Source organism: Vollenhovia emeryi, unplaced genomic scaffold, assembly GCF_000949405.1.
Source record: "Vollenhovia emeryi isolate VEMERY1.0 unplaced genomic scaffold, V.emery_V1.0 DF939483.1, whole genome shotgun sequence".
NCBI classification, from domain to species: Eukaryota; Metazoa; Arthropoda; class Insecta; order Hymenoptera; family Formicidae; genus Vollenhovia; species Vollenhovia emeryi.
In genome coordinates this window covers 7,624-27,792 of record NW_011966883.1, presented here as the reverse complement: position 1 = coordinate 27,792, position 20,169 = coordinate 7,624, and the positions used below count along the sequence as shown (strand labels likewise).

At 43.8% G+C, this 20,169-nt stretch overlaps 2 protein-coding genes across 5 annotated transcripts in view; both read right to left on the bottom strand.

Moving 5' to 3' along the window:
• The window catches only part of LOC105557449 (zinc transporter 2-like), a 19,723-nt gene extending 9,101 nt beyond the window's left edge, over nt 1–10,622 (bottom strand). Inside the window, exon 1 of one of the 3 annotated variants that reach the window (XM_012004693.1) lies at nt 10,295–10,622. In XM_012004693.1, coding sequence (XP_011860083.1) covers nt 10,295–10,362 — 68 coding nt within the window. In that variant the 5' untranslated portion in view covers nt 10,363–10,622. Of the gene's footprint in view, nt 1–5,199; nt 7,565–9,108; nt 9,230–10,294 lie in introns of those variants that run through there. The other 2 variants (XM_012004694.1, XM_012004695.1) reach the window with 2 other exon arrangements.
• A 577-nt stretch (nt 10,623–11,199) lies between these two features.
• Nucleotides 11,200–19,751, bottom strand: LOC105557448 (UDP-glucose:glycoprotein glucosyltransferase). Of its 2 annotated transcripts, XM_012004691.1 has the most exons (24): nt 19,642–19,751; nt 19,078–19,294; nt 18,772–19,007; nt 18,516–18,698; nt 18,268–18,440; nt 17,671–17,866; nt 17,385–17,598; nt 17,077–17,297; nt 16,777–16,998; nt 16,348–16,703; nt 16,015–16,255; nt 15,750–15,941; nt 14,912–15,167; nt 14,714–14,822; nt 14,456–14,641; nt 14,177–14,383; nt 13,702–14,094; nt 13,537–13,551; nt 12,957–13,134; nt 12,681–12,863; nt 12,311–12,586; nt 12,074–12,190; nt 11,825–11,963; nt 11,200–11,748 (listed from the first exon to the last, which is right to left on the bottom strand). In XM_012004691.1, exons 2-24 carry the CDS (start codon nt 19,292–19,294, stop codon nt 11,711–11,713), a joined length of 4,548 nt encoding a protein of 1,515 aa, XP_011860081.1. In that variant the 5' UTR covers nt 19,642–19,751; the 3' UTR covers nt 11,200–11,710. The 2 variants fall into 2 exon arrangements, with proteins under 2 accessions (XP_011860081.1, XP_011860082.1); XM_012004692.1 differs by lacking the exon at nt 13,537–13,551 and having other exon boundaries at nt 19,642–19,750.
• Between the last annotated feature and the right edge of the window lie 418 nt (nt 19,752–20,169).

The following is a 20,169-nucleotide window of genomic DNA, read 5'->3' as shown; positions in this document are numbered from 1 at the left end:
AGAGAGAGAGAGAGAGAGAGAGAGAGAGAGACCCATGGGCGTCGAGACGCTCTCATAGAAGAAGTCTATCATTGACATGACGGAAATTCTTCTGTGGAATTATCAGTGGTGTAGTTTGTACCGATATTTAACATACATCAAATAGTCAATTTTAGCTAATCAATGATTAAATCCCGAGGGGGAAACCGCTGAGGGCGTTGTGGTGTACAGATTTGCGGCATTACTGGGCATTACTAGGCATTACCAGGCATTTTTTGGGCATTAGTTTCGGCAGTAGGCCTTGCTGGGGCATTATAAACATAAAATAAGATAAAACAAGATAAATAAGAACAAATAGGATAATAAGATAAAGTAATTCCCACTGGGCATTAGTGTACAAGATTTTGATCAGCGGTTTCCCCCTCGTTAAATCCATTTAATAAGAAATGACTATTTGATACGTGCACCAAACAATCGGTGTTGTAACAATATGTATATATTGTTACAATTTTCGCCTTGAAAATTTTTCTTAGAATTGCTCATATTTTAAAAATAATTTTTCTCAGAATTTTTCATATTTTTTCAAATAATTTTTATGTAAGTTTTAGAATTTTTAAGATTTGTTTGAACCTACATTTTTGTACCTTGAAATTGGGAAGAGGAAAATGGAAGATTCTTGTTTTTGACATCCTAGACCGATTGCTCCGGGTAGAAAACTCGAAAGCGATCCTCGCGGCGCCTATGATCGTTTCAGGATCGCACGATCGCGATCGCACGCGCGAGTGCGCCCTTCCCACCCCGCGATAAAACTCTGCTCGTTACAACGGCTGTAAAATTATCCACTTCGCAAATACTGCTACTTGGCACTTTTGCGACTTAGCGCGAGATAACATATTATAGCGTGCCGAACGCGGCTTGGCGGCGTCGACGGCAAAGATGGATTGTTCACAGGAGTAAAAGGAAGCCACGGTCCTACATTCTGCCTGTGCACCGCAAAAAATTGTGGACAGCACAGTTCCGATTAGACAATCATGAATTAACGATTCATCGTTCTTAACCCTTGGAAAGCGTGACAGGTCGATAATCGATTTTAAAAAAAAAGAAGAAGCAAAAGAGCTTGCGGCGTATGCGGTTTCTCATGATGCGCTAACGAGAGAGAAATCCGAGAAGTCAACCGCGACCGATCGTGCTTTAAACAACCATTGATACCTCGTTCTTTCCACAACGACATTCGATCTAGCAGCGAGCCGTTAAAGAGGATAGTCCAGCAAGATTATTTGCACATTGTATTTGTCTCGCAGCTCGATTAAGCTAATTTTCATACTTCACATCGCTTCGAAAGTATATTTAGTTTGAAGGAGCATTTAACGTGAAACTGAGACGCAATGTAGCTTCAGTGTAGCTTAAAAAGAATATTAGACCGGAATGTAAGGCCGTTTTTATAAATGGTATAAAAATGTATGGTCCCGTTGATATAATTTGTTGCTTATTGAATAATACAAACGCCCTCATTTTCTATGGTGTTTCGATATTATTTGCTAATTTTTCAACTCCTTCCTCTCGAAGAAGCCAACTGGCCTTGATTCGAAAAATGTAAACAGGTATAATTTGAACACTGTGTACTCTTGCAAAGTTTTTGCTCATAAATGCTTTAATGATCAAAAAAGATAATAATCTAATAGAGCTATGTCGGGAGGAATACTACAAATTTCTTTCTACCGGCTGTGGTTACGTTATGACCGCGACGAAACTCGTAAACGTAATAGGTATATCTAATATGTTTTTCAGTAAATTTTTTGTCTACAATCGTAATTCATTACATTCTGCCGAGGGGTAAACCGCTGACCAATGTACGCCAATGCCTACACGACTGAGAAAAAAAAGTGTCGAATCAAGAAATATTCCCATATGCGGCGATCACGGGCTGCCAAGCAAATGTTTATCAATTCACAAAAGTATTCGTCAATTAAAAAAAAATGTGTTTCTACAAATCACTGTATGTTCAACTTAAAAACATATAATAACTTTTTCTCTCAGCGTAGTAATGCCCATTACTTTATCTTGTTATCTTATTTCGTTTGCATTTGTCTAAGATGATAAGATAATAAGATAAAGTAATGCCCACTGTGGGCATTGGTGTACAAGATTTTTGGTCAGCGGTTTACGGTTTACCCCCTCGGCACTAAGATTATCCTAATGTACTGGAACCACCGTCCTACATGTATTTTATACCTCAAATATGCTTAGAATTTCCATGTGCTGTTAGGGTAACATTATAAGTATCGATCTGACTCTACTTATAAACCTATTGACAGTGTTAAAATGGAATCTACGCCAGAATAACTTGATTAAAGAAAACGACGCCGCTTCCTACCGGTTTCCTTATATATTTAGATAAGAAATAATTATTTTACTATTTAAATCAAGTACAAATGCCAAACGTATCGTCGGTCGCTGGATGCAGCGTACAGCTTCGAGTGACCTGAAGTTATTTCGTGGATTCGTGAAGCCAAGTGTAGTAGCGAATCCATTCACGTTTAGCGAATGGGTTACTAATGTACTCGTGAAAAAAGGAGACACCGACAACGCCAAGTATTTCAAGGCTACGTTTTGAAGGTCCACGGACACCGCCGTCATGTTTTTAGGTCGCTCGAAGCCGATCCCGTTATTCCGGCGTTCCTTGAAAATACTCGGCGATGAGCAAAACCGAGGCGGGAATCACGCGAGAGTGCACTCCTCTTATCATCCTCGCACGAGTAGTTGCTACGTAATTACGTAGTTCCTCGGAGTCACGATTCGCGTAAATAATGTCGACGCGATTTTATCCGAGTTCAATGATATTCATCGTAAATATCGTAAAAGCGGGGAACACCCGGAGCAGAGACAGCGACAGGACCGATTCGATGAAAGTTACCGACATTTTTTTTACATTTCGGGATTCTACTTCACGGAATGGACTTTTGCAAAACGAATCTTGCACAAGACTACGATCTTACGTAATTAACGTACAAGAAGTAATCGCGTGTGTGTTGGAAAAAAAAATTCCGAAGAGAAACTCGAAGACACCGCGTGTCTCGTATCGAGACGTGGGGACTCGATTACAAAGTCGTCGGGGAAAAACTCAATTTGTCATTTTTACAGGCGAGAACCGCGCGCTGGACGGTTATGCATGACGGTTTAATCAGGAGAAACGTGCGTTTTCCGTTAACGCTCGCGAAAACTGGTTGCACGTCGCGTGCGACCATTGTATTAGAGATCCTGTCGCGTGGCAAAGTGAAGGGGAATCGCGGCCTTGTTGCCTCGCGGTGCCACCTTGCACGTCAGGCAAAATTGTCGCGTATAATTTCGGCAATCAGCAACAGCCGGCCTTACCGAGCTCGTTAACATTGCGGAGACATTGTCCGAAGAAAGAGAAATCGAGAAAGGGAGGCTTTCTCGCCGAGTTGACATGCGAGTGTCAAGAGGCAACGGTCAAGACGACCCATTCTCGTCGGCAAAAACAGTAAAGCCTTGTGTCGATTCAGAGCTGTGTCCAAATTCTAGACTTGCAGCTATTCCGTCAAAGATGCAAGTTAATTGACTACATATTTCTCGAAACTAGAACTTGGACGCAGTTCTTGAATCGACACAAGGCTTTACTGTTCTTGTCAACGAGAATGGAATCTTTTGCGGAAAAGTTGCAAGCTGATTGACTACGCATTTATCGAAACTAGGACTTGGACACAAGACTTAAAGGCCAGTGTCCACGATGCTACAACTTGGTCCAAGTTCTAGTTTCGAGAAATGTGTAGTCAATCGACTTGCAGCAATTCCGTAAAAGCTGCAAGTTGATTGGCCACACATTTTTCGAAACTAGAACTTGAGCACAGTTCTTGGATCGTGGACACAAGATTTAAAGGCCTGTGTCCACGACACTAGAATTGGGACATAGTGGATCGTGTACACAAGGCTTAAATACCTGTGTCTACGATGCTAGAACTTGGTTCAAGTTCTAGTTACGAGAAATGTGTAGCTAATCAACTTGCAGCTATTCCATAAAAGTTACAAGTTGATTCGCTACACATTTCTCGAATCTAGAACTTGGACACTTGGATCGTGGACACGAGGCTCAAGAATATTTTCACAATGCGATATTCTCGCTGCATCGGGCTCTCTCAAGGCCTCCTTGCGACATTACACCTCCAGCGTATCTGTTTTTCTTGACGAATGAGAACTCGAGGTTTAATTCGTCAAGAGACTGATAATTCGAGAGACTCTCGGCGCTCCTGACTCCGATATTTTTTTTGGAGGGATTCTGGCGCCTCGAATTGAAAAAAATTATCCGAGAGATTGTACGCGATGCCTGCCAATTACTCTGGACAGCGTGTCACCGAGAGAACTCGATGATAGACGACATTACTTGTAATTTCTCCAACTCCCCTCGCCAAGGGGATTTAATTTTCCCATCGATTGGGACCATCAGCCAACGATCATCCCATACCTTTCGTTCGCCAGTGTGACTCGATATCAACAGTATAATACCGTGCGATGCCTAGCAGCGGGTGTATTCCGAAGAGAGAGAGGGGAGGCTCGATACGAGCGATGCGAGGATCAACAGCGAAGAGGGACGATCTCCCGAAAGATACCCCTCTCCCGAGGAACGACCATAGACATATAAAAGATAGACTGCTTATGAGGTAGTGGGGGATGTCCTCCTGAGGGAAAAGGACAACACCAATTTATTTGGGTATCTATCTTCTTCTAGTGTACGTGATCACGTGGGCATGATCACGTGATCGCCTTCAGATCACGTCCACTAAAGGAAGACAGATACCCAAATAAATTCATGTTGTCCTTTCTCCCTCAGGAGGATGCCCCCACCTAGGGTTCCACTGCCTCATAAGCAGTCTATCTTTTATATGTCTATGGGAACGACGAACTCCAGCTTCCGATTCCACCAGACACGTTATGTATCCTCGCGCAACACTCGGTCGTCTCCCTTCGGAAATCCGCTCGTCGCAGATTCGCGCAGGACAATTAGTCGCGCGCGGAAGTGTCACAGACGCATCCCTCAAAGCGGAGCAAACCGGGAGCACGATCCGCTAGAGATGGACAACGGATCCTCCTCCCCCTCCCCCCCCTCCCCCCCCACGAGATTTCCACGATATCGCGAAATTTTCCGCTCGCCGGTCCCGCCCGATTCGATCGAGCGCGATCGCGTCTCGCAGGGAACTCACGTACAGCTTGATCTTTTCGTCATCCATGATCGATCCCGAGGTGAAGCGCTCGCGGGTCCAGCCAGCTCGCAGTCGATCGGCCGCCGATCGCGCGACGTCGCCGTGTCGCTTCTCCTCCGGGCGAGACGACCGCCGGTCCGGCGATCCTTCGTCCCGTCGAATCGCTGCGGGTGAGCGCCGAGAATGCCAGGAAACGAAAAAAAAAAGAAGACGAGGAAGACGAGATTGCGGCTCGTCCGAGGCGGCGCGGCGACCAGTGCGCGCTGTTCAAGTCGCGCGGACGGGATCGTGTCGTCCTCCGGAGGGACGCGGCTCGACTGCACCCGTCTACTCGTCGGCACGAAGACACGAAGACCCGTTGCACTCTTTCGGTGGAAAGAGGCCCCGTGCTCAGCCCGGACCCGCTCGTCCGACAGATAAAAGATCTAACATTAGCGGCCTCTCTCTCCCCCTCACGCGTCCGCACTCTCCCTCTCTTTCCCTCTCTCTCTCTTTTTTTACACTCTTCCTTCCCGGTCCCTCCGCCTTTCCTCTCGGTCGGTCCGTCTTTATCAGGATCCCCACTCGCCGACGCACGTCGCACTCTCTCGCTCCCTCTCCTATCTGTTCACTCCGTCTCCGTCTCTTTCTTCTATCTCCATTTGGAGAAGATGTGTCTTGTCGTAATCGAGCCTTCGTCCCACACCCGACATTCACCAAGTATATACACTGTTTTTTTTTTCAGTGGCCCGTAATGTCAAGTGTCTTTGAACTCTCCGTCTGGGACGGAGAGAAATCGTCGAGGAAAAAGCAGCCCCCCAGATTCGGGAATATCGCCGATCGAGTCAGTTTGCTTCTCAGATGAAAGGATCTCTCTCCTCCGCGCAGCACCCGGTCTTATCGAAGCTCCGCGCAACGGCCGTTCCCGTTGGTACCTTTGGCGCACCGCTCGGTATATCCCGCGTCCTGGGGGCTCCGCACGTTCCTCTTGGTGTCAATTCAGGTGCTTTCACAAGTCGGAGCCGGTTTATTGCATCCGCGTATGGATTTAATAGTCGATTTATCGGCAGGAGCGCGCGGTCGGTCGTCACTTATTTCCCCTCGCACCGAGGTCTTCGCCAGTAATTGCGCCGGCAGTATTCGTCTTATCAGTCCCGTTCGAGAGTCACGAATGAAACACGCGAGGCCGATAGCGCTCTCCAAAGGTCCGCGCGTTCAGCGCGGGATCGATCCCGAAGCTTTTCTTTGAAAGAAAAACGCGGGAGAAAGAACGAAGTCTTCAGGTGGCTCGTACCAACGATGTCCTTTCTCCCCTCGAGACCACGCCGATCATAGACGGAAGATCCCGGAGCCGTCCCGTTGGCCGAGGAGCGCAAGCGAAAGTCTTACGTGCCGCCGTCGATCACGTCGTGGATCGCGGATCGAGACTGAGCGAGCGGCGAAGGTGAAATAAACACGCGGGCGCGTTCACATAAGGCGCACGTGGCGCGGGAGCACGCGGCGATTCGGAGATCGCCAGGAGCGTGCGAATCGCGCGAGGAAGCGGATTTCGTAATCGGGAGGCTCTTCCTGCAATCGCCTCGACACGGCTCGGCTGCGTTTGAATTTTGACGCGAGCTCTCACAGCGGAGAAATGCCCGAGGCCTCGTCGACCTTCGTTATTGGCGACCGCGGCTCGCAAGATCGCGAAGAAATCGGCGGGGGGATCTTGAAATAGAGATTAGATTGAAGGAAACATAAAGATTTCGACGGAGACGATGGGAATGTTAGCTTGCGTACTTTTGGAGGAGACACAACTGCGCGAGAGAAATAGCGTACAAGTTTGCACGAATGGGCACAGTGGCCGGAGTGTTTCCAGCACTTTTGAAAAATAAACGTGTCTTCTTAACTTAAACTTGTATCACGTATCTCAGCGATAAGTACAATATGTGTCGCATACGACAAGAGTCTCTCGGGGATATTAAATAATAAAATGGCTGCGGAGCAGTCGACAGTGAAATAAATAAGCCGGAAGAAAGTAGTACAATATTTACGTATCCCCTTCTCACTCGTCCTATTTCTCTCTCCTCGCTAATGATTTAAGTGAGACAACTTGTTGTAAAGAACGACGATAAATTGAAACAAGCCAGAAACACTTGTCCAGTTTTAGTTACACGACAGAATTATGTTCGCCCGTTGCAGCATGAAAATTAGACGGTCATTTCCAACGTCAAATATGCGATAAAATATTGAGGCGCGCTACATGTTACGCGTATTCTTTTTTATAATGCCAATAGCCACGTGTGTCTGCCACGACATTGTTTAGTGTTAATAAAGTTGCTGCGGCAGATAATTTAAAACAAGCGAGGAAAATAATATCTGTGGGAGGTCTGGGTTCCCCTGGCCGAGGTAACATTTTTCGCGATAAATTTAAAATAAATTATTTAGACACTAACGTCCCTGGCCTTTAGTCCTATATATTCTGTGTGTTTAGTAGATATGGGTCGCACACACACGCACACAATAATTGAAATAAAACAAATTAATATGAAGACTGATGGGAAATTAAGTTAAAACAAAGTCAACAGTGCCAAAACCGTTCGGCTAGTTTCACGTTTCGGTTTCACGATACAAATAGTGTTCACTCGATGCATCATAAAAATCAGCTATTCCCAACGTGCGATGAAATATCACGAGACACGGTAGTGTCTCGCGCCAAGTACCTGTATAAGCGACTAAATATAAGCGATTGAAGTTACGCTGCCTGTCATGCATGCTTTTTCAGTCACGATTCTTCTAATTAGTAAAACTACAGAAGAGACAGTTATAAGAAAAGTGAATAAGCCGGAAAAAATCAGCGCAATTAACATTCATGTTCTCTCCCCCCCCCCCCCCCCTCTCTCTCTCTCTCTCTCTCTCTCTCTCTCTCTCTCTCTCTCTCTCTGTCTGCTAATAGCTAGAATAAAACAAATTAATACGAAGAATGATAATAAATTGAATTGAAACGGATTTAACGATATCGAGAAAAACGTTCGTCTAATTCCAAGCTTTAGTTACATGACAAAAGTCGCGTTCACCCGATGAAAGATGCCACCTGTTGCGCACGCTTCTTTTTAAATGCGCGACTGTCATGGCTCGTATCGCGCATCATTGATCGACGATGCGCGATGCGAGTACGCGTCACAAGATACCCGGAAAATCCGAACAAAGCGAGCGAAGCGCGAAGCCGAGAATGCCATGCGTATTATCTCTAACAAACTGGGTCTGTTGCTATCGCGGCACTCAAACGCGGATGAAAACAGACGCTCGAATCAACACTACATAGCGCGGAAATTCGCCCCCCCCTCCCCCCGACTCCAAGTCCCGTATTTAACTCGTGATTCTGCTGAAAAACTCAACTGAAACCGGTCTTGAGACGCGGTACTGTTTAATCGATGAATCTTGGGACTCAATTTGACATTTGTTCGCAATCTCGACTCAATAGAGAGCTTCACGAAGGAAATTTTGGAAAATGGTCTTCGGACTTCGTCTAAGATTCGAGTCGAGAAGAGCTGCGTGTCGCCGCTTTAAATCGACGTGTTGACTCTCAAGACGAATTTCAGTTCGAGTAATCGGTCCCCCTTTCAACCGAGCACAGCACCAGTTGATCTCTAATCAAAACGCGACTATCGAACCGCCCGTGTCTCAACGCATGAAATTCCAATCCGAGTATCTCACCCGATTACACTCTGGAGACGAGAATTGAGAAACCGACTATAAATACGGGCCTAAAAACGGGCGCGTCAACCGAGATCCCCTGATATTTCGAGATCGCGGCTCGCATCGTCCGATCGAAAGTCAATCCGCGAGTCGAATCTCGAGCAGTGGCTCGGTCCCCCCCCTCCCCCTCCCCCCGTGTCGCGTACAATCCGGGAGCAACAAGCACAAGGGAGTGATTTCGAACTTGGTTATTTACTCGTCGACGATGGAGCCGAAGTCCATTCTCACGGTGGCCGGTGGTGCTCGGAGCCGGGACTACCGGCCGCCACCCGGTGCGGTGACGTTTTATGAACTCGGCGGGGCGAGAGGGGGAGCGCGGAGGCAATCGGGGGTGGCACTTTTGCGTCCACCACGCGGAAACGCGGTCCGAACTGCGAGGGGCAAAAAAAAATAAAATAAAAAACAGGTGTCCACCGAGGTGCCGGACGGTCGGATAAGAAATAACGCGGTAGCCTATCGTTGGACGCGACCTCCGTCTGTCTATCAAAAACGGTAACGTGCGCAAGTTGCCGGGTGATAAAAAAAAAAAAAAGGAAAAAGAGCGCGAACGGCCGGCGGAACTTTTAATGACTGGCGTGTCCCTGGTGTGGATACCTAAGTTAACGCGCCATTTCGGATCTTTCGAGGGGGAAAAACCGCTGACCAAAATCTTGTACACCAATGCCCACTGGGCCTTACTTTATCTTATTATCTTCTTTTATTATATCTTTATATTGCCCCAGCAAGGCCTAATGCCCAAAGAATGCCTAGCGATGCCTAGTAATGCCCAGTAAGGCCGCAAATCTGTACACCACAATGCCCTCAGCGGCTTCCCCTTCGTTTCGAACGAATTGTTTCGCCGATCCTGCGGCCGCTTACGCGTCGCGACGATCGATCGAAATTGCTACTGTCCACCTTTTCTTTTATCACCGCCAAGGTGAGGTTTCGGTCGACACTCGCTATCGTAGTGGCTCGCAAATTATAGATAAGGAATTTGATGCAATAGTTCCGACAAATGGGAAAAAAAATTCACTCCTCGCGTAAATACTATACTTAATGCTAAATGTAACACGTTAGAGATAAGTTATTCCGTTTTACTTTTCCAAACGGGGAGAGACATTTTCTTCCCGCTTCACTTTCCGTCGCTACCTTTCTCGGGTCGCTTTCAGCGAATCGACTCAATTACTCGAATCGCGCACGTCGAATTATTCAAATCGAAGCGCAATTTTTCGTGCCGCGTCGCGTCGGAAGATAAAGAAACGCACATTTTTCGCGCGCGACGCTCGCGGACACGGCGAATTTCCGTCAGGTGAGATTGTTTATCTATTGTCTCTCAGAGAGAGAGAGAGAGAGAGAGATTGTTTCCGGCAACGTAACAAATATTATCGAAGGGAAGGACTTACTCGTTGGTCCTGTTACTTTGCTCGACGAGAGTCTCTACGTCCGCGGACTTGTCCCTGCTGTTTGCCATGATCGCTGCGAATTATTCCGTCACGAATCGTCGCCGAGGAGGAGCGCGAACGACGCGGACACGCGAGCATCGGACAATTGACAGAAGCCGACCGTGAAGCCGACCGCGCAGCCCAAGCCGTGCCGTGGCAAGGCAAATCTGCGACCGCGCGGGGTTACTATGCGTTGGGACATGTCATTAGTGCGTGGCGGCTCGGCTCTCTCCTTCCTCGTGTGTTTACATAAATATTATGAACGAGGGGGACGCGCGTAACACGACGACCCGGATCGATTCCCCCGGGAAAGCCGCCGCCGATAAGAGCCGCTTCCGATGCGACGAGAGTTACGTGTCGCTCCGATTTCACCCGTCCATCGATCGTCGGCGAGACCAAGCGGGCCGCGATAAACGGCGATAAGGGCGCGTTTTATCGCGGGAAATTGGTCCATTTCGCGCGACCTCGCTCGAGCCTCGATCGAAAGATGGTCGGCGACGCGACGATTCTCGAGCCTCCGATCTCGTCCCCTTCTCTCGACCCGATCGAGGATAGTTTGGACCGCGGGACGCTCGGCTTCGCGCAGAAATGCGCCCAATTTCTTCGCTCGCCTCGCTCTAATTCACCTCGCGGCCGCGACGCTCAAAATAAATTCCCACGAGACACAATCAAGTCATTAGCGCGTGCAATGAGCCGCGCTGAAAAATATGGCGCAAAAAGTCACGCCGTTGAAAAACGCAATCGGATTTTCTGCGAGCAAACCTATCGGCACGTAACGCTGTATGCGCGAGTAAATTTATTTAAGCTCCCGCAGCTAGGCGCACCCTTCCTCTTTCCATTACGCGAAGGAAAATATCGAAGCTTTCTTTTTTACAAATGTTACAAGTTTATTTCTTAAAACTATCGTAGTGGATAATCAATCACAATTGGCTTAATACCATGAACACAGCGTTGCACGCTCATGAGTAACCAGAATACTGTAATATCAACAATTAGATTATTGGACTTACTGACTTCTTGCCTCCACTTGGCCCGAAGAAGCAGTGGTCTTGCGCGTTTGCTGTACGAAAGGACGAGATTATTTGCCAAGTCCATAATTCCTGATTATATACGAAGTGCGGATCCAATGAGAATAAGTAACAGAGACCTTCAGCTTCCAATATATCCTTATTTTTCAGAGTTTACACGAGCACCAGTGGCAAATATTTACACATTGAGTGCCAAGTGTCGATTACAAAAGTGAAGTATGGAAAGTTTTACGTATTGACGATCGTTAATCGAGCACAAACGAACATTTCTTTATACAGAATTTTATAAAACTTTCACAACGATCGCGGGGGGAGTCTGGTCCCTCGGATCGTCGCGTATGAATGTAATTTACAATTCACTGTGGCTGGAGACATGATCGACTGTTTCTGAAACAGCGGAAAGAAATGCCTCGTGAAAAAAGATGTTACAAATTTATACGCGTTAATATTACGGAAAACGTACCACTGTCCTTCTCCGTCTGTCTGTTAGCATTCTCTACCTTCTGTTGCAGAGTTTTAATTTCTTCGTCGTAACCCACCCATTCGGGCAGGATACGCATGGCTGCTTGTAATTTCGCTTCCTTAGTCATCGGGTTATTACACTATAGCAGAAGAAACAAGAGAGAAAAAGACATATTACCTGGATAGATCTAAAAGGCTAGAAACATTACGACACGTTCGTTCGTGCGATGACGTAAATGTGAATACGTACCAAGTCTATAGTTTTGGCATATCTCTTAGACGCATCGTCGCACCACGTTTCGCACCACAGCCACTCCTGTGGTAGTGTTTTGACGGCCACTTGATGGATCATATTGTTAGGGAGATCCTGAAAGCGTTACAAATTATTTTACAAAAAAAAAAAACGCCAAGAGAAACGACGACTGCAGCAATTAACAATATGATCTTTCGTATTCTTGTAAATATTCAAGTCGCTCGTCTCACGTACTTGATCAAGATTCGCTAAACTATTTGGATCCTGACTTAACGCCTGATACTGTCCACGCAGCCTGTCTCCGGCGGCGATACGGCGGAATCGCTTGAGATCGACCACGTATAGCGCGCTAATATGGTAAGCACGACCCTGCAGGTGATTTCTCCAGTAGCCCTGCTTCCAAAATCTGAACCCATCCATCTCGGTTCTGCTGTCGCAGAATGGCGTGTACGCGTAAGGTGCGCCGCCGAGATCCATGGTCGCTAGCTCCTTCAAATCCGCCCTTACCACCTGTGCAAAAAGCGACAGTTTTAATTAACAAGAACAAAACACGTGAGGCAATCAGGAATATTTATATCGCAAACACCTCAAACAGCTCGCTCACCTGATCGGCATCGACAAATATTATTTTCTTAACGTTCAGTGGGAACAGCACATCGAGAAACAAGATTTTATATCCCCAAATGGTCCTCTGTTTCTCAGTCTGTTGATGAAGCCAGCGGGGCCATTTGTATTGAACGAGCTCGTACTCAAAGCCGTATTCTTTGGCCATATGTGGCAGAAAGTCCTGTATTATAAAAGAGATTTTGTTACTCGTTTCTACAATTAAAGTTTCTTTACAGAACAAGATTTCACTGCTGCGCGCGCCATACACGTTTACCTTTAGCGTTGGTGAAAGATAATTTTTTAAGAACCAGAACTTGACCGGTGTCTTAGTGTGTTTTACAACACTCAGCATCATGATCTTCAAGAATCTTTCGTACAAATGGCCAGAGGCAAGGGAGAAGATATTTAATTTGTCATCTTTGTCTTCACTTTCGTCCGTCGCCGTAAACGTCCTAGTTTTAAAAATATAACGAAGAATGTATCAAAAGATTTACTATAAATTTGAACGAAATGTAAGTTAGCCGTTTTATCAGCCAGTAAGGTATCCCACTTGATAATAAGCTACATTGTCAAAGCGGTAATATGTTAAGTCGGTAAATAGGACAAGTGGAAGACAAGAATACATATTGGTGACTTGGGATTATAGTAATCAATGTGAATGGACTAACGTAATGGCTTGAAGTATGTTAGAATTGCAGATTAACTGGATGTTAGAATTTAAAGCCACGAATATGTTCTCCATATTGTAATGCATATTGTATTTATGCCTCATTTCTTCGTGGGGTATGTGTATACGTGTACTTAATTATAGAAATTTATGGATGTACTTAACTACATAATAATGGGAAGCTTACCAAAATTTGGCAATGCTAAAAAAAAACAGAGAGAGAACACATAAGAGTTAGAGAACATATAAGTTCAAAGGTGACGGAATCATGCTACACATGTTAAATACTAACACCCAGTATTAGGAGATCATTGAGACATGGAGTACAGGCGAGTCAATCAATTGAACGTACCTAGAAATGGAGTTCCATAATCCAGAATCCTTCTCGTTGTCCGATAAAAGATCCATCCCCGCCTTATCTGGCTTCTTGGAAACCTTTACTTTCAACACGTGACTTCTCAAAGAACTTATCAGGACTTTCACATCATTGCCATTCTGAATAATGTCCTGTCCGTCGACAGTAGTAAAGTCGTATATTTCTGCGGATCGTCCTTGCCGAAGTCGCAACACCCATTCGCCAGGATTTGCCTTGAGCTGGAAGTATCCCAGATTGGCCATTACTATAGTATCAACCATCACGGGCCGTTTCTCGGTGCCCAATGTGAACTGAAGGCCTCTTGGTGGATTCCCCATTACTGCCTCAAAACAGTGACCCTCGAGCAGCAGGTATTCTAACTCGAATTCACTGAAACAACACAAGAGTAAAACTAGAATCAAATTTGAATGAAATTTGTTTGATAACAGGGTATACTTCAATATATTTTTACCTATGTACGCCCATCGCGACATTATCGAGCTTAATATTGTCTAAATCATAAACACTGCGAACTACTTCCACGAGCCAGTTCTCAGGTGCATGAATGTATTGCGTTAATAATGACGAAGTGGGAAGTTTTGTGAACTTTGCGATAGAACCACTGATATCTCCCTCTGTTGTAAACTGCAATTCAGGGTCGAGCACGAATCGATAAAAGCTGGAATGAGAGAAAAGTATATTATAGCTCACAACAAACGAGAAAAAAATTATGAAGAACTTCGAGCATTACCTCTTTAATGGCATATCGCTGTTCTTATCTACACAATTCAAAAATACTTTTATATTGCAATTTAAGGCCTGTTGTAGCGTTTTCAATATCGGGCCCAATTTTTGAGCACCACGTGAAACCGGGTCTACAATGGCAATAAAGTTGAAAGCGACTTTATCGGGACTGACTGCTGGAATCTTTATGACACTGTAAGATAAAACATTTTTACATGTCTTACATTCAACGTTTTACTTATACATTCGCAAAAAAATTATTTACCTGTGATCATCCCCGTGGAAAGGAACATCGTACCGACTTCGAGTTTGCGGACGTGGCACCAAGAGTGAAGTGATTTTCATAATCGTATCATCCGTAATATTATTTTCTTCTGTACAAAATATTACAGATTTTAATTACTTTTACTCTACATACAGATTAAAAAGAATTATACTTTTTAAATGAAAGATGATGAAATACCATATTCATCTTCATTGAAAATTTGATCTTTTATCAGTTTCATAAATAACTTCTCGCCATAGGTACTTTGGCTAAATCTTTCTAATAAAGAGAAGTCTTCACTTGTAAATTCTTCGCTGTTATCTAAGGGACCAATAATACGGCCATTGCACAAAACTGCTCTTGTTTCTACTTCCATGTTTAGGACGGTTTTAACGTAATGTTGATGCAACGATAGTATCGAAGGTTGACTCTCTAAGACTGCTGCCACGGATTCCTGTAGCAATCAAATTATTGATGAAACGATTTTCAGTAATATATATATATATATATATATTCCTGAAAAAATATATATATTACACATCTGTCACAAGACACGGTAGTGTCTCGCGCCAAGTATAAGCGTAGCTAGAACCGCGCGCGCAAGACCGACCGTGTAGTTTACGCGAGTACGCGATTTCACTGGCCCTCAAATTTTCGGATCTCAACAACTAGTGCGCTCAATGGATAGCTTGGGTTCGATTTGCATAATAAGTGTTTTTATTTTTCTCCTACGTGTCCCATGAGTGGAGATATTGCAATGCAAAGTCCGAATTGTCAGATTTCGATGTTTTAAGAAATGTCTTTGTCGTCATCGTCGTCCTGGTCGACCAGGCAGTGATGGGGGGGAACGTTCTTTTCATATTTCTGACGCATGTGACGCTCGCAAGCGTTACCGACTTACCGAGTGCACGTAAATAGAGTGAACCTAACTCTTATGCCGATTTAATAATTGCAAGTTGATACATTAGGGACCGATTGTGAGATCTGCTCAAGTGTCACTAGTACGGCAAAAGACTGTGTGACTGATCTATCTTACCTCAATCTCAAAGTTACCACTAGCAATGAGAGCTGCATTATCTTCTTTGAGGATTTTACGCATATAAAGTATAGCCTTTTCCGGCGATAATGCGCTTATTGCAGCAAGCGCAATTTGATTAATATCAGACTTGAAATTCGCGTCATCTTTCGCATTAATAATAACACTAATTCGCGCATCAGTATTTGATTCCTGTAAAAAGAATAAGTTTTACACATATATTCTCATAATATACATGGAGTTTAGCTAAAAATTGTTTACATACTACATATTCGAGGGCCTCTCGTAATAACTGTCTGCCGGACAATGATTTCAAATTAGCTACAACCCAGAAGGAATATAAATGACGCATATTGCGACGCGGTACAAACAAGTAGTGCATTTTCTTCATTAAATAAGTTGATAGATTTTGAGAAGACCATTTAGTATAGTCGTCATCTTCAGGAATTGTGCCAATTAAATTTAACCACGCATTTTTGTCCACCTTTAAAATACGCTCGTTCAATCTAAAATGCGAAATAATTAATAAAATGGAACCTAATTTATTATGTCAATTTAGAGTTTCCCTTATTGGAGAATTATTATAAGAGCCACATACCGTGGCATAACATTTGGTTGATTCATAAGAAAATCAACGACGTCGTCCCCTTCCGTTACTTCACCTCGATATACTGCTTTCTGTAACATAGGTGTCTGCGACATAATAGTAGATAACACTGCTTCCTCGTAGGATTCGGAATTTATTTGATTAGGCGTCAAGGGTATGCCATTCAACAAGGCTTGTGGGAACTTCTTAAATCCACATCGTTTAATAAAGTCGCTGGCTAAATGCCGTCCCACATCGTATTCCGATTCCTCGCCAAGAATGTAAGGTATACTGGCGGACGAGTCTTTGGATCTGACAACCTTTTTTATGTCGTCTACGTCAACGTAATGACCGATGTAATTTCCTAACTAAAGCAAAAAAATAATTTTCATCAACTTTTAAATAAAGTCACAGAAGTGTTAATTAAATATAAAGTCTTACCTCCGACAAGAAATGTAAAGCCTCTTTTGGACTTCTAGTGTCCGCGAAATAGTGATACGCATTGTTAACTGCGACACTGGCATCCATTAAACCTGTTACGGATGTATTGTAATTCGTCACGAAGACAAATCCTACCCTCAGTGGTGCGGAATGCGCATAGAGAGATTGTGCTAGAGTTATCAGCGGCATGGAATCTTCACTTAAAGGATCAATAATTAATACCTAAAAAATTATCATGTATTAATTATTCCATGTAAATTGTGTATTATTATCATTTCTAGTTTTTAGCAAAACACCAACTAGATTATATAAATTTCTTCTAATGTTTCTGAGCATGCCAGGAAACGTTGGCCGTAGTAATTCAGTTAACGACGGCGACCAATTACTGTAGCGTGGATCATTCTCGATATCGTTAATCCAATTAACTGCGGAATCTCTTATATCCATTGCAAAATTTTGACTATCCATGCCTCCTGATAAATCCAAAGCTAACAGTTTACTCATCTTCCTGTTACTAAAGCCTGAAATAATTCATAAAAATATAAACTTTGAATATAATATAGTTTAACGTATTGATAATTCGATACAGATATTTGTAAGTCGCGCACCAATTTTATGAAGAGCTTCCATCACTCGTAGCTCGCTCCTCAAAGATTCTAAAAGAGTTAGCACATCAATAGCTTCTAGGTCAAAAAATAAGCCATTGATGAAGAGCGCTGTATCAGTTGGTTGTATATTTAGACTTGCCATGAATATTTCCTGATTCAGTTTCATCTCTTTCTTCATATCGTTGTTTACTTTAGTTCGAATCAGCGACTTTGCCTACAGAACAAAAATAAATTCAACTATTACATACATACTTATATAGACACAGAATTTAATTTAAATACGCACTTGCATGGGAAAATTCTGCGATATATCAGTCAAGATGTTCAACGCTTCTGCAGAAGGGGACTTCATTATCCTTTCTGCTGCCTGATGGCTCAGTTCTTGAAACTGCCAGACTTTAAAAGCACCGATCTCGTGACTGGTTTCCAGTAAATACGTCTGTATTTTATCCAGTTCAGCTTGCTGATCCGGATGTAATTTCCTGAAAAGCCAGTACGTCACGTCACAGCGACGCAATGCAAAGTGTTACGCAAATATATAATAATATATCACATTGCGTCAAAATTATCGTACATTTAGATGCAGTGCATAATAAATCACGTCTTATTGTTAGAGTTCTACAAATACTATCTTTATGTTACATATAATATATGTGTAATATGTAAAAGGCAAAACACAAACAATTTTATTGGTGAGATAAACAGTCACTGGAAGAATAAGTTTCGATACGTTTAAAATACAGCTAAGTTTGTAGGCTGAGAAAAATTGAGTTTAGTTCGTAGATGCTTTTAAAGCGTCTACACACGTTGTTTACAAAACTATGTAGACTGTATCGAAAAGATACACAAACTAAATATCTTACGTTCTTACTAACCACCTTACTTTAAAGTCATAAAGTTGATCCCCTCAATTTCCTCCATGCCATCGTTTGCCACCTCAGAATTTTTTCCTGTGTTGTCTTTGATATCCGAATCATCAGTCGCTTTGTACTCTGTAGATTTCATTTGCAGTTCTACACCGTAGCCCGATAAACGCAATTTCTTATCGTCCCTCTCCTGCAAATCATTTTAGACGTAAGAAACACAATTCTCTATAATACGTACGATATCCATGACGTAACCCGACCTTACCTTAACATAATGACGAAGAATGTAATTAATCCCTTTCGTTTCCGCTATGTTTTTCAGTTTCTCGTGAAAATCGGAGAACGTAGGAGTCCCGATCTGGCCGTACAATATCACTACTTTATCCGATTCCGGAGTGCTCAAATATCGATGATCCACATCGTAGGTGTCTACAGTTTCCCATGTATCCTGGTAAATAGATAATGCAGTTATGTGCGACTTGTATCGCCGGACGTTAGACAAAATACAGCAAATTGCCAACCTGCTCGAGCAATTTATCTACATCTTCTGGAGAACAGGTAAACGTTGCACCAATGTTAACAACATTGTCGCATCCGTATGAAGAGACATTTTTATTCACAGCCATTTGAGAGAACATTTCCACGCGTGCGGAATAAATACGTAACGACAATCCTAACTTAAAGACTGCCATCTCAGACTCGGACAGATACCTTTCGGCTAATTCCAGAATCATATCGTAACTCTCCCTCTGTGTAGCTGTTTAAGACAATTATGAAAGATGAGTACGGCATGCACGGAATCAAGCAAACTGTAATAATATAATTACCCGGCGCAAGATCGTTAATCCTTCTGGAATACGAATCGATAAACTTCCAAAGATAACTTGGGTTCTCGTCACTGAGATATTCAGCTGCCTCGAGAACGAGAGGCGTCTCGTTCCATTTGGCGTTTATTAAAGTCGTCACATATTTGTTGATCTTCTTGTCGGCTCCAAGTTGACTGGAGCATAACGACAGTATGTAAAACCATATGAGTCCCCTCATCTGTAACAAGTAAGGAAGAAATTGTCAGGCGCACGTCATTAACAAACTGTTATCGCGAATCTCCTCCCTAGCTGTAGATTCTGACAGGGAGAAGCGTTTCCAGGTTGAACGAGTTTCGTCAGCGAAACTTTGTGGGTTTTCACTAGACTTACTGCAAATCGCATTTCTATACGCGCGTCAGTTGTATCGGATACAATGAGTGGTAAAGCGACCGATGAAATTTGTACACGCGGCGTCTAACGATCGTTAATAAGGCGAAGCCACCGGCGTGATCTCGGCGACGGCCAGACAAAGGACACCCGAGACTTTACGTACCTCCGAAAGAGTTACTAAAAAAATTATCTTACATTAGCTAGAAAGAATGCATTGATGATTACAGCCGACCCATCCGGCGTGCGTGCCACATGCACAATATTTCTCGGTACGGCGATCCGGGTGATCGAGCTTACGAGCGCTTATCATGCGGCAAATTTGGAGTGACGTATCTGGAAGTATCGTCGCCCCGTTGTAGTGGCACGATTGTCGATGGCTCCAAAAGCCGCGATTGTTTTTGTGAGATGGTACGAATATACATATGGCGGAACGTCAACGCGATTCTGGATTGGCTGGCTCTTGAGATTTTGTCCATTCCACACGCGCTCGTTGATCCGCCGTTCGATTCGTCACTCCGTTGTTGTGCCTTTAGTCCCAGTCTACAATAGAGGATTTAAGCCCTATGCTTTAAGAAATTGACCAATCACGGTCAAGTACGAGTAGAATACGCGATTGTGATTAGTCAATTTCTTAAGGCTTAGGGTTTAAATCTCTATTGTAGACTGGGACTTAGTCCCAGTCTACAATAGATGATTTAAGCCCTAAGCCTTAAGAAATTGACT